At 36.9% G+C, this 19,378-nt stretch overlaps 1 protein-coding gene across 3 annotated transcripts in view; it reads left to right on the top strand.

Annotated features, from left to right (window-relative positions):
- kansl3 (KAT8 regulatory NSL complex subunit 3) overlaps positions 1-19,378 on the top strand; it is a 147,619-nt gene that overhangs the window by 107,653 nt on the left and 20,588 nt on the right. For all 3 annotated transcript variants that reach the window (XM_039769603.1, XM_039769602.1, XM_039769604.1), the window contains 5 exons: positions 669-753; positions 1,180-1,319; positions 5,460-5,572; positions 7,502-7,697; positions 8,499-8,611. In XM_039769603.1, coding sequence (XP_039625537.1) covers positions 669-753; positions 1,180-1,319; positions 5,460-5,572; positions 7,502-7,697; positions 8,499-8,611 — 647 coding nt within the window. The remainder of the gene's footprint in view (positions 1-668; positions 754-1,179; positions 1,320-5,459; positions 5,573-7,501; positions 7,698-8,498; positions 8,612-19,378) is intronic.

Raw genomic sequence — 19,378 nt, 5'->3', positions numbered from 1 at the left:
GGATATTTTTTCCCCTCTGCCTGATGCCTTATGACACCACTCCTTGCTAATGAAGTGTATTAACTGTTTTGCAGAAATGATTGATCATTGTCTAATTTCATTCTAGTTGCCTCCAGGTCTTCCATTAGTGTTTTCAGAACTTAATCTGTTACCTTTATTGGCCTTGTGACAATGTTGTATAGTGAATAGACAGAATAAGAATGAGGCTTGCGTTGGTGGAATTGCAAAAGGATCTCTTTACTTTGGATCAGTACCACTGCCACTTAGGAGCCCTGGCCTGTATTATCTTCCAGATGTCATGCCAGCTTACATCTCAGTGAGACACACCATCAATTCCCAAAAAATAATTTTAAATGTTACTAGGTTAACAATGTTCTTCCTTTTTTATACTCGGAAGAGGTAAATGAAAACCCTTTGACATTTTTTTTTTCACTTTCTGATAACATGACAAAACCAACATGTATTCCTGCCAAAATTTAGTCAGGGCGCAAAATCCTTTGACTGTTTCTTCCTTTATCGGTCATCTTAATTCATACACTGTCAATGGCATTACAGTAATGCTAGATGTATTGTGACACCTTCCTGCATTATAGTAAATGTATTCGGCAAAATCAGATGAGTATCATGCTGAATAATTATAAGTGATAGTTGACTTTTTATCTTATCAGGCTCTGCTGGGAAACCTTTAACTGTTACTGTGGGCCAGACTGCTGCTGGATCAAAGGAATTATCTGGACTACTTACAGCACAAAGGTATTAGAGGTGTAACAACTATCCACATTTTCCATTTTAGCAGAATAATAACCCAGGCACAGTCTGAAAACTTGGTGCATTCTTTTCATGTCTCTGTGAATTTTTCTAATTCACATATCAACATTTGGACAATGACTGTTTTTCTCCAAAAAGTCTCTTGTATGGGAACTTTTCAGTAGTTGTCTGCTTTTTGTTTGCTTTGTTGACTTATGATACTTCTTTATTGCATAAAGTATAAGATTATAAAAGCCATGTGTCTGTTGCTTGTACCGTGTTATGTGACGGTTATAATTGCTCAGATATTTAATATAACTATTTACAAATCCAAGTTTGTGAGAAATTTATTTAAATACTCTCATAGTGTGTATTAAATATAGTTGTTTTCTACAGATGACAAATATTAATTAACTTCTGTTTTCCTTTTAGACCATCTGGCATTCAAGAAGCCACTAGCACCAGTCCTACCTTTTCTAACAATGCATCTCCTGCTTCACTCCATGGATTACAGGCACGTCTAGTGTCCAGCACTGCAGCACCAGTCCAGGCATCGGCTGTTTCCTCACAAGGTGTTGACCTATTTCGCTTTCTTTATTCTTGTTTTTAAGCAATGCACCCAGTAATTTAGAATGGATTTTTTATTATGTTCATAAGGAGACTGTTACCTAAAAGATAATTAACTATACAATATATTTTTACTTCTTGTTATTACTGTTATTACATACTGTATATACATATGGTCTATATGTATTTTAACAGTGACTACAATTTTCATAATTTTGGCTTAATTTGTGGATTTGAAATGATGGAATAATGATGTGATTGAATTATGGACTTTCAGCTTTGATTCAAGGAGGAAAGTATTATATGAGTCGTTTAGGAAAGATATCCATTTTTTTTAAACATAGTCCTCCCTTTTTCAGTGGCTCAAAAGTAATTGGACCAACTAACAATCATAAATACATTGATAATTTTTAAAACTTGATTGAAAATTTTTTAATTAAATTCTGGGTTTCCTCCTTAGTGATGTTTTTCCAGGCCTATACTGCAGCTGTCTTCAGTTTTTGCCTGTTCATGTGTATTTTTGTTTTTAACAAGTGAAATGCATGTTCAGTTAGGTTGAGGTTAGGTGACTCATGCAGCCTGGAATTTATTTTAGTGTGTACAGCTGTATTAATTGTTGTGTACATACTGTATCTTGGGCTCAGTCAGAATTACAGCTAACATGCTATCATTTATGAACAGATTTAAATTGTGTAAGGGATTATCTGTATCTAATACTTCTCTCTTGAGCCCTGGAGATCCAAGAAGCAACATGTTTGAAAGTTGCTGAGCACATTCAAAGCAAAATCATAACCTTGTTATGCTTCACAAACACTTGCACCAGAATGTATCATGCTGCCACTGTTGGCTCAGGAAGAACTATCACTGTTATCACGCAGTAAATCGCTATCTTCGTGACACGCTTTACGCACTAGATGCTGGAAGCAAAGAGTTATGGTGAGGAAAACTTTAAGAATTAGGCAATGTTATCAATGGTGTCCTTCAGGGATCAGTGAGCAGCCACTGCTATTTTTATAAATATTAAAAATCAAGATAATATAAATAAGAAGCCAGTTAAGCGTTTAGGTGATACTAAACTAACTGGAAATGCAGATAATCCAGAATCAGTTAAATTGTTGCAGAGAGACCTGGCTTGGGCAGATTTCTAACAGATTACATTAATTTAAGTAAATGTATTTTCGTGCATACACAATGCGAGGTTTAAAACTTGAAAGTACACCTTATGAAGGGAGGATCTTGGAGTCATAGTGGACTCAACACTATCTACATCAAGACAGTGTTTACAAGAGATCAAGAGGACAAACAGGATGTAAGGTTATTTATCATGTTATATGGAGAACAAGTCAAGGGATGTTGTGCTTAAGTTATATAATGAATTAGTGTGGTTTCATCTAGAGTACTGTGTACAGCTTTGGTCTCCATATTATAAAAAAAAAGATGCACACTAGTTAAACTTCAGATCAGAGCAATTAGGCTACCTGTAGATCTCTAAAAGATTATAACTTTGCATAGATGTAAAAGGAGTTGAACCTTTTAAGCTTAAGAAAACATAGATTAGCGGACATAACTGAAGTGTTTAAAGTTATGAAGGGAATTATTATAATACTAGACATTAAGCCCGTTACAATAACGGGCGCTAGAACAGTATTGCATGAACATTATTAGGCAAGGGACCTTGACCTCATTCTGTTTGTTGTCTTAATTTTTTTTGTTAAAAATATTTTTGCAAGAAGCCTAAAGTAAAATAATATTAAAGATAAAATAGAAAAGTATATGACAATACAATAAGTATAATTAATATTGCCTATAAACTATAACAATCTGTAATACACAATATCTGAAGAAGATATTTAGTAAAATGTTTTTATATTTTTACCTCAGGAAATTTTTCAATAAAATTTCATTATATACAACATTTTTTGTAAACACTCTTGTTCAGGACCATCTACAACGTTGACAACAGCATCTGTAAAACTTCTAACTCTTGATAATGCAACATATAACTGACCGTGGCTGAATACTGGTTCTGCCAAGAAAATGTCAACTTTTTCTAAGGTTTGCCCTTGAGCTTTATTAATTGTTATGGCAAAGGCTAATGTAACTGGAAATTGTCGCCTTCTTATGGTAAAGGGTAAATTAGTAGAGGATAGAGCCAAATCAATACGGGGAATATTCTGACGCTCATTTGCTTTTTTACAATCGATCTATTTGCTCGTATTTTTTTTTGTTGATGTTTACTTGCTGAGCTGACCGTTCTTCCAGGAGATGTTGCTTATATACGATTTAAGTGTCTGTGTCTTTTGTCCTACTTGACATGTCCTTTTTTTGGGTGGCATGTTGTTAGTAGATAGTTAGTTAGTAAACATGCACGGGGCAGTATGTGTGCGGCCGCGACTACCCAATCAGCACTCTCCCCAGCAATGCTATCCTTTATTTGATTATCATGCGCAGCCGCGGCTATGCCATTCACTGTGTGCCCAGCTTCCAGTGTGTGTGCGTCCCCAGTTTCCTCAGCAATGATGTCCTTTATTTGCTTATCATGCGCGGCCACGGATACGCCATTCACTGTGTGCTCAGCTTCTAGTGTGTGTGCGTCCACGATGCCGGTCGTGCGTGTCTCACCGAGCCTCGCGCATGCGCACATCACCAAAAGACACACACACACGGACACCTGGACGCACACAGGGGTTTTATTAAAGAGGATGATACCCCAGCTGTTACTTTTAAATAAATTCTTCAACAAGGGCATGGTGACACACCTGGAAGCTTAAGGGCAATTTTTGCAATAATAATAAAGTTTTTCTTCATACAAAAAACCATAGACACATTAAATAAATGACCAAGTTGTATGGTAGAGAGTAGGACTTTAGCAGCCTTCAGATGTCAACTTGATATTATTATAGAGAATCTAGGTAAATAGGATTGGCAAGCTTGTTGGGTAGAATGGCCTGTTCTCATCACAATTGTTGTAATGTTTTAAAGACTACATCCCAAGATAAAAATATCATATCAGCAGTGGTAGTGAGATGGTGCAGGGATGTTTTGCCTCTTCTGAACCTGGACAGCTTGCCATAAGTGGATGGCCAATGGATTCTCCTTTGTATCAGGAAATGTTTAGGGTAAATGTCCACTCACAGGCTATTTATCTAAGATTAGATTTTAGTTGAAAACCTGAAAGTGTGCTGCTTGTGAAAAATTTGCCATAACACATGAAATCAGAAAAAGGACAAATGCTTTTCATGGTGTTGTACATAAATTGACTCAGCTTTCTTAGGCTTCAGAATATGGCACAACGTAGATTCACACACTTTATTACTACTGTTTTCTTCTTCATCTTACGTACAGTAAAACCAGCACAGAAACACGGACATCTAACAGGATGGATCTTGTGTGAACTCTTATAAAGGAGGACACGTCATTGCTGTGAGTCATGAGTAGCCAGCATTGAAGAGTAACCCTAATTATTGTGGTTACCATGCTATATAAACTGTACACACAAGACCAGCACTTGAATATAAAATTGATTTGTTTCTGTAAAATCCAACTTTCAAAATTGATTTATCAATTTTTTTTAGATTTAGAATCTTACTGTTATAGCAAAGTGCACTGGGTTGAAATGAAACATGAAAGGAAAAACTATCATTTTTTATTTAATCAGTCAAATATTAACATTTCTATAAAATAAAAAAAATTAAAATGATACAGTGTTGGTTGGAAGTCTTATTTAAAATGTAAAATGAGACAATCAAAGAGGGAAGTAAATTTGAGATCTAGAAAGCAAGGAATGGTTAATAATGATATACCAATGAAAGTAGTAATAATAAGGTGTGGTAAAACTGAGGGAGACTAGCTGAGACTTTGCACTGAGAATTATGTAACACACCGGATAAAAATAATAATTCAGAGCATACAAGATGGAGTGGAAAATTGCAATTTCTCACTAATATGTAAAGATCTTTAATATTGCTTTCTTTCAGATTTGCCAAGAGTAATTTTTATTTCTCTTTGTTTTGTATTTTTTCTTTTTCTTTTTTTAATCTTGGAAATAAGTTAGAGTTCCTTATTTTGAATTGGATTAAAGTATTCATTTTATACTAAATATTTTAATCAACTATGTGTTTACATATATACAATTTTCCTTGTAGCCACTTCTTCTGCCAGCAGCTTGCTTCAAGGGTTAAGTTTCAGCTTTCAGGAAATTGTCACCAAATCTCCAAGCCTATCATCTGCTTCCTCTTCAGCAGGAACCACCACACAGGTAATGTAAACTTAAATGTATTTCTGTGTGTGTATATTGCACATACATAAGCAGTATTTTGACCAGTGCTCTGATTTAACTGAAATAGAAATTCAGCTGTGAAATTTTCTAATTTTGTTCTTTATATTTTTATTTTGAAGCAATGAAATTCAAAAACTTAATTTTTAATGTGAATTTGTTTTATGTTAAAAATTACCTTAAATATAGCACTACAGCTGTTTACACAATTATTTTGTGATTGTGTTGTAGAAGCTGTAAGTTCATAAAGGCAAAAAAAATATTATAATGAGGGTGTGGTTGAATTACGATTGGTCTCCACCAGTGAGTCAGTAAAATATCACTCATATTTTGAATAAAAACTAAATTGTTAATATGAAGGCTAGCTTTAAAAAATGTGACTAATTCCAGAGACTTTATAGATAAAATACTAGAAATAAATACATTTGGAAAGTGGTTCAAAACAATATGCAAGTCTTTTTCTCTCCCAGTATGTATGTTGGTTCATTTATCACAAAGTTGAAGCTATGCTAAACCTCCCAGACACCGTATTATTTTGACTTTGAAAATGTATAGTTACAGCCTAAGAGTTCACATCAAAAATACTGAATGGATAAACATATATACAAATCTGTACAGAAAATTATGATGACTTTCACTTTATTAGTGAACAGTGAGTTCTTTAAGGGAAGCTGTTGGAAGCAGGAAAAAAATGGGCAAGCATAAGGATCTAAGCAACTTTGACAAGGGTCAAATTGTGAAGGCTAGACAGCTGGGTCCTAAGATCCCCAAAACTACAGGTCTTGTGAAGTGTTCCCAGCATGAAGTGGCTAGTACCTACCAATAGTGGTCCAAGGAAGGACAAATGGTGAAATGGTGACAGGGTCATAGGTTCTCAAGGCTCATTAATGCCTGTGGGGAGCAAAGGCTAACCTGACTAGTACAGTTCCACAGAGGAGCTACTGTAGCACAAATTGCTGAAAATCATAATGCTGACCAGAAGATGGAGACGTCAGAACACACAGTGCATTAGAGCTTGCTGCATATGGGGTTGTGTAGCCGCAGAACAGTCAGAGTCCCCATTCTGACCCCTGTTCACTGAAGGAAGCATCTACAATGAGCATGTTAATGTCTGAACTGGAAATGGAAGAAGGAGGCCAAGTCTGATTAATCACATTGTCTTTTAGATTATGTGAATAGTCAGGTGTGTGTGCATTGTTTACTTGAGGAAGAAATAGCAGTAGGATGCACTATGGGAGGAAGGCAAGATGGCGGACACAGTGTGATTCTCTGGACAATGTTCTGCTGAGAAACTTTGGGTTCTGTCATTCATGTAAATATTACTTTGACATGTACCACCTAACTAAAAATCTTTGCAGACCACATACGATACACCCTATCATGATGAATGTATTCCTTGCTGGCAGTTTTTTTTTTTTTCTCTTCTCAGCAGGATAGTGAACCCTGGTGCACTGCAAAAAATGTTCAGGAATGGTTTGAGACCTGATAAATAATTAAAGGTGTTGACTTGGACTCCAGATTCCCCAGATCTCAATAAGATCAAGCATCTCTGGGGTATGCTAGAAAAACAAGTCAGATCAATGAAGGCCCTGCCTCTCAACCTAAAATATCTGCTGCTAACATCTTGGTGACTGATACCACAAGACACTTTCAAAGGTCTTGTGGAGTCCATGCTTCAGTCCGGGTCTGAGCTGTTTTGGCGGCATGAGGAGAACCTTAATATTAGGCAGGTGGTTTTAATGTTGTGGCTGATCAAAGTATCTCGGTCATTTGTACTATGCTTTCTGTTTTTCTGTTGCATTCAATTTTCTTTATAATAGTAATTATTAAAAATCACAGGATGAGTTTAAGTAAGCACTTAGTTCAACCAAACATTTTTATCGTGTAATATGAATATTCCTTTTTAATCAGGCATCTGGAGTGAAGACACAATGCCAGTCTCTAAGTGCTATAACAACAGGAAGCAGCACACTTGTGAGGACACTTCCAGTAGCAACATCAGCAAGCACTAAGCCTACAGCAATACATCAGCTCCTCACTAATGGTGGGCTTGCAAAGCTTGCCAGTTCCCTTCCAGGTTTGGCTCATATCTCCAACCAGACTTCTGGTGAGTATTTCATTAGAGAAGAGAAAGAATGAGAATATAATTTAGGTGCCACATATAGACACACATCATTCTGTGAGTCAAATGAGAGCTAACAATGAATGGCAACCTGGCGTTCATTCAAGTGTTTTCAAGGGAGGGTCAGTACACCATCTGGGGGATTTTATTTCATTGAAAAATATTAGAACTTTTTTTTTTTTTTAATCCCCATCTCCTCAGAAATAGCATATTTACAGTGAAATGTAAGAGCTTATAGACAATCACATTTTGCCAAATAAACCTAATATATACAGTATTTTCCATTGGTACAATCTGTAAAGAATTTTAAAAAAAATCAGATTATTCCAGTTAGCCGCCATATTCCAAAGATGTTCATGTAATATGGAACTGTGTACTGTGATGGACTGAACCCTCCAGTTTGGGCGGGTGCATACATGTACCTCACCAGTTTTATTTACTGCTCAGTTTGAAAAAATGACTGAATAACACATTGATCATAACAAATAATGCAGTATGTCTCACATGTTCACTATAAGTTGAACACCGATATTACAAATAGTAGCATTAATGAAGCAATCGATAATTTTCTTTTTGTATTTTAGTAGGTTTGCAGTTCATTCTTAATAACATTAATAAATATCAGATAACAGTCCACCCTTAACCCTATTGATAAAAACTGCTTGAAGACATAAAGGTCTTTTATGGTTAACCTCTTAAAATGAAGCTTCTGGTTTTCTGAACACTTTATAAAAATTGTTTGCACTATATTAAATAATGTTTTTATTTTTTTCTTTATCCTTTAAGGACTGAAAGCTCCCACAACCATCACTGTGACCCTGCGAGGACAGCCTACTAGAGTCACAACCCTCAGTCAATCTGGAACTGGCACAGTCTTGGCAAAGCCAACTGACATTCAGGTACACTTCTTTGATGTTCATAAGCTAGTGAATTTGGAACAACTCTTTTGGTTCAGTGTGCTGTGAATGGTTTATTCGTATCTTTAATGTAATTCAGTAGAATTGCTTTCATCGGAACTTCTTAAATAACACATGAACTTTATTCTCCAGGTTTGGATTAGAATCTAATCCAGTGATTCTTTCTTCTTTTTTAAGTCACGGAGCCTTTTAAGAATCTAATAAAAGCTATTGACCCCCTTCCCAAGAAAGTTTCACATAAACATAACTTTGCATGCAGTTAATATAATGTACTTTATTTATCGAGATATGATTGTCTCATGCATATATGACATACACAAAGTGTTACTAAACTTTAGCTTTTTTATGTAAAAAGTAGTGGCCACTCATAATTATGAAATACAGTCCTCTTGTGGAATGTAAAACAGATTTTCTACTACTACGTTTTGTACTACCATTACTACTACTGTAAATCAACAGTACCGGTCTGTATAGTGAAAATGAATGTTAATTTTTATCTGATCCTCATAGAACCCCTGAAACCCATCCATGGACCCCCAAGGAGTCCACAGACCTCAGGTTAAGAACCATTGGATTAGATTGAAAAAATTACAAGAAAAAGACTCCCTTTTTGAAGCTTTTTTAAAAGTAATGAGAAGGTATTTTTACTGTTATTGTTTAGTTTACACTCGTAACAGCACTTACATTTTTTAAAATGACTGTAAATCTAAAACACTGTAAAAAATACTTCTAGTGTGATAATTTGATGTTAAAAAGAAGATAACCAATACAACATGACAAAAATGCAATATTAATTTATTTTATACTGTTAATCTTTGAGAAAGGAAGACTGGAACATGCATAGGTTGATATTTAGTTCAAAAGAAAGTTAAAAAAGAAGATCTTATCCAAACAGAGAATTTCTTCTATAGTTCCTTGTTCATTTCTCAGTTTTTCATACATATCCATATTGTAAATAAAGTGTTAATGGCAGTCTATGCTCAATTGAAATAATAAAATGTTGAATTCAGACTTATACCTATGGTGTATATTTGTAACACATTGCCAAAGTATCCTTTTTTTTTTTTTTTTAAACCAATGGAAATCTCATTTTAATTCAAAAGTAACTAAATTAAAATATTATTTAATAATATCTTTTTTAAATATATTCGAATACTGTCAAGATAAATGCAAATATTCATAATTTGTACAACATTTAGAAACATCATCTTATCTTGTATATAAACGTCTATGGGCCAGAAGTGAGAGGTGGAGTCGGGGTAAGGGCTCCACCTCCGAGGATACACAAGCGAGGCCAGCATGTCAGCAAAGCAAAACCTCCGAAGAGTCAGTCGCTTAGTGGCTAATTCAGAAGCGAGGTGAGCACATCGGGGAAAATGGTGTCCCTTTTACTTTTCCTTCCACCGCTAATACACAAACAAGGCGAGCACGCCGGCAAAAGAGGACCTCTAAAGAAAGACAGTCCCTTAGCCCAGGCATGTGAAACACATGGCCCACAACAGAAATCTGAGCGGCCCGCATGACAGATCCTAGTTGGCACTAAACTTGTACAAAATGATTACTGTTGTTTGTGATTGAATCATTCTGCGTCTTCGGCCTTACTTATTGACTTTTAAGCCAATATATATTGAATATAAAACAGAAACGGACACGTGCATATAGAAGGGTGTCATTAGCACAAGGCGGCTATGCAGTGTCCGCAACAGTCGTGGCCATCTGCCATGCATAAGATACCATATTGGCATTGGCAGGCGAAGGGGCCACCAATTCTTTCTCTGCCCAGGGCTGCCTAGAGCCTCCCCTGCTAGGCTACACTACTGGCTGGTCCTCTGAGACTGGCCACTGGGCAGAACTGACCATCACGAGTAGTAATATTTTCATGTTTTTTTGCTGTAGTTTTATGTAATTTTGTGCAAGTATTGTAATGAACAGTTAGTGCAGACTACAGCCGAAGATCTGAAGTGAACGTGAGAAGTTGGTGAGTTGTTTATTAATAAATGTTTGTGTTTTTGAGTTTGTAAAATTAGTGTAGGTCAGGGGGCTTTTTGCATATTGGATTATTTTACGATATAAACTTTGAAGTAAACTTAAAGTAAAGTAAAATTAGATTTTTGGAGGATTTGTTTTCCAATTTGAATAACTGAGCAATGAATTCAGTGAGCATTTTCGTGATTTCAGTTCACACGAACAGGACTTTGCGCTGTTCTCTTACAATGTTGAGAATGCGCCTGAGAATATCCAAATGGAATTGATTGAACTGCAGTCAGATTCTATTCTGAAGGCAAAATACAACGAAGTTGGTGTGCCCAGCTTGTATGCTTACCTACCATCCTCGTATGTGCAGATCTTAAGTTGGCATCGAGAATACTGTCTATGTTCTGAAGCACTTACCTTTGTAAGAAATTGTTTTCATTAATAAAAGCTACCAAAACCAACATCACTCAAGACTTACTGTTGTAAAAGTTGCAGCTGCACAAGATTTCAAGCCTGAGATTGATGAACTGGTTAGTAACAAGAGATACCAAGTGTCGGGACAAAAGAAATAGATCTCACACTGTATGACTCCTATATAAGCAATGAATATAATATTATAATACTAGCAAAATACCCCCGCTTCGCAGCGGCGAAGTACTGCATTAAAATTTTTTTTTTAAACTGAGGGAAAATATGCCAATAATTATTTGCTAAGGATCTCTTTGTATACCATGTTGTCAGTTCGACCCTCCGGTTGTAACATGACCAAGCTGTGCGCTGAGCTTTCTCTTTAATCAGTTTCAGTTTCATGGTTTGTTTCAATGACGAAAGTATTTGCAGGATTTGTTGTGTTGAAGTGACATTTGGCATCTGTCAAGCGTTGTAAGCACACAACCGGTTTCATCGATAAAATCACATCCAGCTTTTGAGAGTTTAAACCGCCTACCAAATTTCGAGAAGATGGGGCCATAAACAAGAAAGTTCAACATGGCTGACGTTGTTGACCGTTATGACCATTACGCGTAGAATTTCGAAATGAAACCTGCTTAACTTTTGTAAGTAAGCTGTAAGGAATGAGCCTGCCAAATTTCAGCCTTCTACCTACACGGGAAGTTGGAGAATTAGTGACGTTGGAAAGTTCAATATGGCGGCCAACAGTGGTGTCATACCAACGAAATAAGTACATACATCGGTTTCCGTTAAAAGTTCAATATGGCGGCCGACAGTGGCATCATACCACCGAAATAAGTACCAAATTTCAGCCTTCTACCTACACGGGAAGTTGGAGAATTAGTGACGTTGGAAAGTTCAATATGTCGGCCGACAGTGGCATCATGCCATCGAAATAAGTAAGTACATTGTTTTCGGTTAGCGCAGTGAAGCCGTCTACCAAATTTCATGAAGATGGGGCCATAAATAAGAAAGTTCAACATGGCGGACGTTGTCGACCGTTATGACCGTTACGTGTAGAATTTAGAAATAAAACCTGCTTAACTTTTGTAAGTAAGCTGTAAGGAATGAGCCTGCCAAATTTCAGCCTTCTACCTACACGGGAAGTTGGAGAATTAGTGACGTTGGAAAGTTCAATATGTCGGCCGACAGTGGCATCATGCCATCGAAATAAGTAAGTACATTGTTTTCGGTTAGCGCAGTGAAGCCGTCTACCAAATTTCATGAAGATGGGGCCATAAATAAGAAAGTTCAACATGGCGGACGTTGTCGACCGTTATGACCGTTACGTGTAGAATTTAGAAATAAAACCTGCTTAACTTTTGTAAGTAAGCTGTAAGGAATGAGCCTGCCAAATTTCAGCTTTCTACCTGCATGGGAAGTTGGAGAATTAGTGAGTGAGAGTCAGTAAGTGAGTTAGTTAGTCAGTCAGTCAGTGAGCCAGTCAGTGAGGGCTTTGCCTTTTATTAGTATAGATAAGGACCTAGCTGAGAGGCTAAGACTTTAATTGTACGCTGTTGTACGCAGATTGTAAGGAAATTGCTTTTCTTTAAACTTTGTGTTACATTTTTTAAAGTTTTCAGTATTGGAAAGAAAGCTACAGTAACTTTGTATAGTAGTATAATAGTATTTGTTACAGTGCGGCCCGCTGACACACGTATGGCAGTCGAAGCAGCCCACCAATGGTAGTGAGTTTGACATGCCTGGCTTAGCCGCTAATGCAGAAATGATGCGAGTACGTTGAAAACACAATCTTTACATTTCAGGTTTTTTTTCTGACAATTTCAATACTTTCTAGGACCCTGTGCTTACACAGCTAGTTTTTATATATATATATATATATATATATATATATATATATATATATATATATATATATACAGGTCACTGTGCTCATTGGGACCTTCAAAGCAGTAGAAATTTTTCTGTAACCTTCCCCAGATTTGTGCCTCGAGACAATTCTCAATTTTTTTTATTTTTAATCAATTTGCAAAAATCTCAAGTAAACTTTTTTCATGTTGTGTGTAGAATTCTGAGGAAAAAAATGAATTTAATCTATTTTGGAATAAGGCTGTAACATAACAAAATTTGGAAAAAGTGATGCGCTGTGAGTACTTTCCAGATGCACTGTATTTCCTATCTTGCCGTGGCCATTTTAGCACTGACGTTCTGATAAAAATAAATTTTATGGCCTTCAATGCAGATCTGAAATTTTGTGGCATCTTAAATAACTGTTAGGCAGTCCTGATAATTGATAAAACCGCATTATGATAGTGGGAGAGAGAGATGTGTTATTCCGCACCCTGTGTGCCCTCTCGATATTGGGCTCAACAGAAGCAAGAGCAGGAAAAAATTTTGGGCAGAGCTGACAAAGGAAAGCCACCATATCGTCTCCTTTACTACCAGCCCTTATGCCAACAAGTCTAAGGTTATTACAGCAATGACGATCTTCCATCTCTGTGAGCTTTGCTAACAGTATGTCGTCCTCTCCATTGATGGCAGAAATTTCCACAATATGGCAGTCAGTCATTGCTTTAATGCAGGAAACGTCCTCCTGAAACACCTGGAAGTGAGCACTTAAGGTATTCACCTAGGCCCGGAGCTCAGTATGACTCTGTTGGATGATACACTGTAAACAGTTCACCTGGTTCCCAATAAATTTTCTGTCTCTCCACAGTGCACAGAGCAACTTAAAACATGTTTTATCACTCCACAAACCTTATTTGTTGACTCCTTCAAACAGCATCGTAAATAACTAGTTTTTCGATGTTAGTGCCAGACTTCTTTACCAGTACTTATTAGAGGATCACTTGTCTTTTTTTTTTTTAAGAATTTTCTTTTTGAATGTTATTCAGATTATGTGTAAAAATTGGATTTTCTTACTGAGTGTACGATTAATTTTTTTTTTCTGTGCTGTGTGAGGAAGTGGACCACTTTGTATTACTTTCTTATATTAATCTTGTCTCTACTAAAGTAGGCACTTTAAGAATAAATGTATTATCTGTCTTAAATACTAATATTAAGGGAATTGGTTGATTATAGTTTTTGCTTAGCAAAATTGTAACTCACAACTTATACTTTTCCCAGGTCTAAAGTATTGTCTTTTCAGGGGTCAGATAAATTTGTTTTGAATGTAGCTCCTTTCATATGATTAGGCATCATAAGACATTTTACAAAGCATAAAAATTGTAAGATAAAAGAACTACATATAGATAATTTAAAAAAAAAAAGAAAGGTTTATTTAAAAGCTTGTTATTATTGGTTGGATTATGTGAATTTCCCCTTGGGATTAATAAAGTATCTATCTATCTATCTATCTATCTATCTATCTCTATCTATCTCTATCTATCTCTATCTATCTCTATCTATCTCTATCTATCTATCTATCTATCTATCTATCTATCTATCTATCTATCTAATCTATCTAATCTATCTAATCTATCCTATCTATCCTATCTATCAATCAACAAATGAGACATAGCATCTTTCATCACTGTGGCCAACAGGAGAAAACAGTCCTGTGTGTAGTTTCAGTTCAAAACCTTGAATCACCTAAGCTCTAAATGGTTCTGAGCTCTTAGTTGTTTAACAGCAGTTTGTGCATCTGAGTCTGTCTTATTTTCAGGAAAATATTTATTTAAGTTTAAGAGAGATGAGTTATTTAGTTTAGGATTTCAACAGGTCCTTTTCTCTAGACTATGCAGATGCACTATTGTATCACTATCACTTCTCAGTACATGAATTTATCGATGTATCCAGAATCTATTTTTTTCCATTATGCAATTGTGTTTTTATGGGGTTTTACCACAGTGACACTGACTAAGGCTGTTTCCATTTACAGCCCTGGGTTTCAGTTTCAGCCTGGACATGTTTTGTGACATTTGTGCATTACTTTGTCAAAGAGGGATTCTCTGTAAGTACTTTGGTTCTTCTCCTACAACACAAAGGCACAGTAGCTTGAGTAATTGGCAAATTTTAGTTGGCCCAGTTTAAATGACTATGAGTTTTGCAGGCTGATTGATGGACAGTGACATTGCAGGTTCTGCTCCATGCTCCCACCACTCTTCTGGGAGTCTCTCAACCCAACTCCATCGGTAATGTAACCGGATTAGTGGAAAATGAGGACACCATACGAAGCAAAGGGAAGGTGTAAAAGTGCTTTTATTACAACAATCAAAACCAAAACAGTGTCCAATTAAAGTGCAGTGCTCAAAACATAAGTACATAAATAATCTGTTAAGGCAACAAGTGGAGGTTAAAATCCCAATAAATAAATCCATTTAAAAACAAGGTTCAAATACTGGCTGGAAGCAGTCCCTTCTTTAAAAACTTGGTGCTTTCTGGCTGTCTGTCTGTCTTTGTCTTTCTGTCTGCAAGTGCAGCTGCCTTCTACTCTGGCCTGGTAGCCTTCCCTTCCCCAGCTACGTAGAGTTCCAGTCGTTTCGAGACTTGGGTTCACGCTGGGGCTTAACTCTCCCAAGCCTCCCTGACTGCCACTGCCTTCCACTGCGAGTCATCCACTTTGCCGGTCACTCCAGCTCCTCAAGATTGCTCAGCTGGAGTGACCACTTCATTCTGCCCCCCAAATGTCAGCCTAACATTTGTCCTCAGGGGCTCTTCTACCAGCTACATACAACTTCCCTTCTCCAGCCTTCTTCTCCCTTAACCTCAGTCTTTCTCTTTTTAGATCTCTCCTCCGTACTCACGCTTCTCCAGTTTATAATGGGGACATGCCACAGGTAAGACAATTAGCAGCTCCCGGCATCAATTATGGACAAAGGCAATCCCACACCTGTGCACTTCAGTGCAGAAACACCCATGCCTGCATTGCGTCCAGGAACTGCTCTGGCCACACTGTCACGCTCCCTCTTAGCTGCAAGCTGCATTATTTATTTAAAACTGGCCATTCTTTCTGAGCCGGAGACCTGCTATATCACACAAACTTGGAACCTTTGCCTTCTGCAGTAGGTTGTGTCTGTCTATGAACCTGGAATAAATAAGTGGGTCTGATGTAGAGCAGATGAAGCCACCTGATGGTTTAAATTTTGGTTGAACAAGAAATCAAGTGCAACCCTTGGAAATGTTTGAAAACTTGAATAATGGGGCTTCCGGTTTGAGTTCTTTCCTAAATGGCAGCATAATTTATTAGCTCCATAAATTTGCACGGATTCGGTGCCCCAGAGTGAGATATTAACAAATTTCTAAGTGCTGACAAAGTTATGGAGGGGGCAACTATCAAGAAAAGGGGAAGACCAAGAAAAAACGCTACAAAAGACGATGATAACATCCCAAACGCACACGAACAGAATACCGCGAGCGGTGACGGAGCACATGAGGGAGAATAAATTAGCCTAGCAAAGATTCTCAATGAGATTAAGGACTTTCGACAGGACAGCCACAAACAACTTCAAGATATAAAAGAAGAATTGAGTCTAACCCTAAGTCTAATAAAAGAATTGAAGAGGCTGAAAATAGAATAGATGAGGCTGAGACCCGAATCCAAAACACAGAAGTAGTGCTGGAAGAGATCATATGGCTAACTGAGCAAATTGAAGCCAGGCTAAATGACCAAAAGGGCCGAGCCAGACGATCAAACCTCAAGATCTATGGCGTACCTGAAAAAGCGGAGGCAAACTCTTCCGACTTCATTTCTTTTCTGGAGGATTTACCTAAATTGATTCTAGATCTGACCCCGCCGGTGGACCTCCAGATTGAACGGGCTCACAGAGCGCTTGCGCTTACTCCATCAGCCGAAGCCAAGCCATGCTCGAGAATCGTCAAGTACCTCAACTACAGAACGAAAGAGTTGGTAATCAAAACGGCCTGGGAGAAGAAAGTGATCGAATGGAAAGGTAACAGGATTTTTTATGATCATGACTACGCTCCCAATGTGCTGTGGAAACAGAGGAAATATCAAGGATGCTGAGGGAACACGGCATCAGATTTCAAACGCGATTCCCGGCCAGGTTAAGGGTGTTTTACACTGAAGGCACGGTTATATACCACATCGCAGAGAAGGAAAGGACCGATATGCTGAAAAGAGGTCTCCCGGTGACCGCTCTCAACACACCTTCCTCGCTGATTGAGCGTGTTCAGCGACTGACCTGGAGAAAGACCAGCAAGAAGAGTGGTACACCTGTTCGCGTACATCCATCCTACAAAGACAAACTTCTTGCATTCAGATGTTTACAAACAGAAGATAAGTGAGGGATAAGAAACACCTTTTCTTTGGGACAGAAATTGAAGGTACACTGATTTATTACACCGACTTTATTAGTTTCTACTAGTTTCTTAACTAAAGTTTCACTTCCCGACTTGAGAAGACATGCGTGTTAAGTGCAAATATTACCGAAGGAAAGGATGAACTGTTTCTACATCGATATGACTAAGTGCATGGGCCCTTAGTACACCACAAGTACAAGAGGTTTTTCCCATGGAACAGGCTTATCATCCTTGCTCATTGAAGGGTCGATATGTTGCGACCCCTTGCTTGGAAGTCTTGACTTTATTTTTTATAGTTTCGCCTTTTTTACTTGAAAGTTCTGGTTGTTGTTTGTTTATCTGTTCATGTTTAATGCATACTCAGAAGGGGATGGTATTAGATGACTGTTATACAACTGTGAGTAGATTGAATCAAAAACACAAGAAAATATGTGGATTAAAAGAAAACTTGAATAATGGTAGATGTGTTACTTGCCTAGGTCATGGTTTAAATATAAATGCACTTTGATTTTACAAAGTCAACTAAGAATATCAGTGAGTGTTTAGATATATACACTAAATTGGGATAAGATTAATAGCCTAGTTAAGGCAGAAAACCTTGATTCTCAAATGTCTCGGTTTACATGTGAAAGTACGCTTCTGTAGTTCTCCTTTGGTAAACCAATCCAATGTCATTGAACTGCGCAAGAAAGAGTTAAGCATCATCATCGGCCACTGTTAATCCAAAAACAAGTATGAAGCTTGTGATATTTATAAAACACAAGAACAATATGTTTAGTCCTTCATGGGCTGTGAAGTAAATAACATTCATCCCATTTTTTTTTTTTTACATCCTAAACCTGAGCCTCTGATGATTCGCAGTATATACACATTTGTAGCAAATAGCTAGATTAAAGCTAAACTGAGACTCCGCTTTTCTGCGTTGCTTTGTGCAAGGGAGCAGCATACGAGTGTGTTTGCTTCTTGCCTTACACCGTGCAGCTGTGATAATAATAATAAAGGTATTTTTACTTCAATAAAATAAGTATTGCTTTGGGTTACTTATTTCTTTAAAAAATAATTAGACTACTTAAATCACATTACTTTTATAATATGTTATTCTGCTGTTCCCGAAATTGTGCAGCTGAGCTCCACATTGTATTTCTGACCAATGTAAATTTAGTGATTACTGAAATATTTGGTTATATGGTTATTTCAACCAGGAGAATGAATCATGTGATCACCTGAGAATTTACCTCGGGAAGTTTATCTTTTTTGACACTTATACCTGTGGCTGCTGAAAGTGTGTGTGAGCTAAACAGGGAAACAGAGTGCAAAAGCTACAGTTAATGGTTTACATAGCCAAATGACTTGGATACTCACATTGAAATATATGTGTTTTAACCTTGTTTCTCAGAAATCAGTAACTCTGTTTCTCTTGTCAGCATAGGGTTTACATCACATTTTAGATACAGTGTTTCTGTTATGTGTGGGTGTGCGTCCAGATAACCCAGTTATTAAAGTGCATGTAAATTACTTAATTTAAAATCGATTACTAATTTGTGATGACTGATGTAAGCCTAAAATCACTGTGGTTTCACACAGAAAGCATTGGAGTTGAGATAAACATAAAAATGGACATATTTTAACAATTAAAATAGCAGGAGTTTGTCACTTTTATTTGTATTTTTTACCAGCTAATGATGCAAATATAAATCCTTCAATAGCACATTTTAGAAACCTAATAGAGAGATTCTCTGTCAAGCAAGATTTTAAAAGTATGTGGTTACATAGCTTTACACAGCTTTACATTTTTTTTTTAAATGAAAAATCCTGAAGTATTTTAGAAGTTAAAAAAAATATCAACAATTCAACTTTATAGATGTTTTCAATGTTTTAATTTGTATTTTTAGCATTGATGTTAAGCAGCATTTTTCAGGTACAGGTGTGGAAATGTCTCAGAGTAAAAATAGAATGTGCACATGGAAAGATAAATCAGGTTATCCACAATGATATCACTTTTATAAACCAGTGCTGAAATCCCCCCCCTACCAAAATAGCATTCTCCCACTTCGCACACCAGGAGAATCCCCATATATATCACATATTAATTCTTGCATTGTA

The sequence above is a fragment of the Polypterus senegalus genome, chromosome 11 (assembly GCF_016835505.1).
Source record: "Polypterus senegalus isolate Bchr_013 chromosome 11, ASM1683550v1, whole genome shotgun sequence".
Lineage (NCBI taxonomy): Eukaryota > Metazoa > Chordata > Cladistia > Polypteriformes > Polypteridae > Polypterus > Polypterus senegalus.
This window is presented reverse-complemented; position numbering and strand designations above follow the sequence as displayed.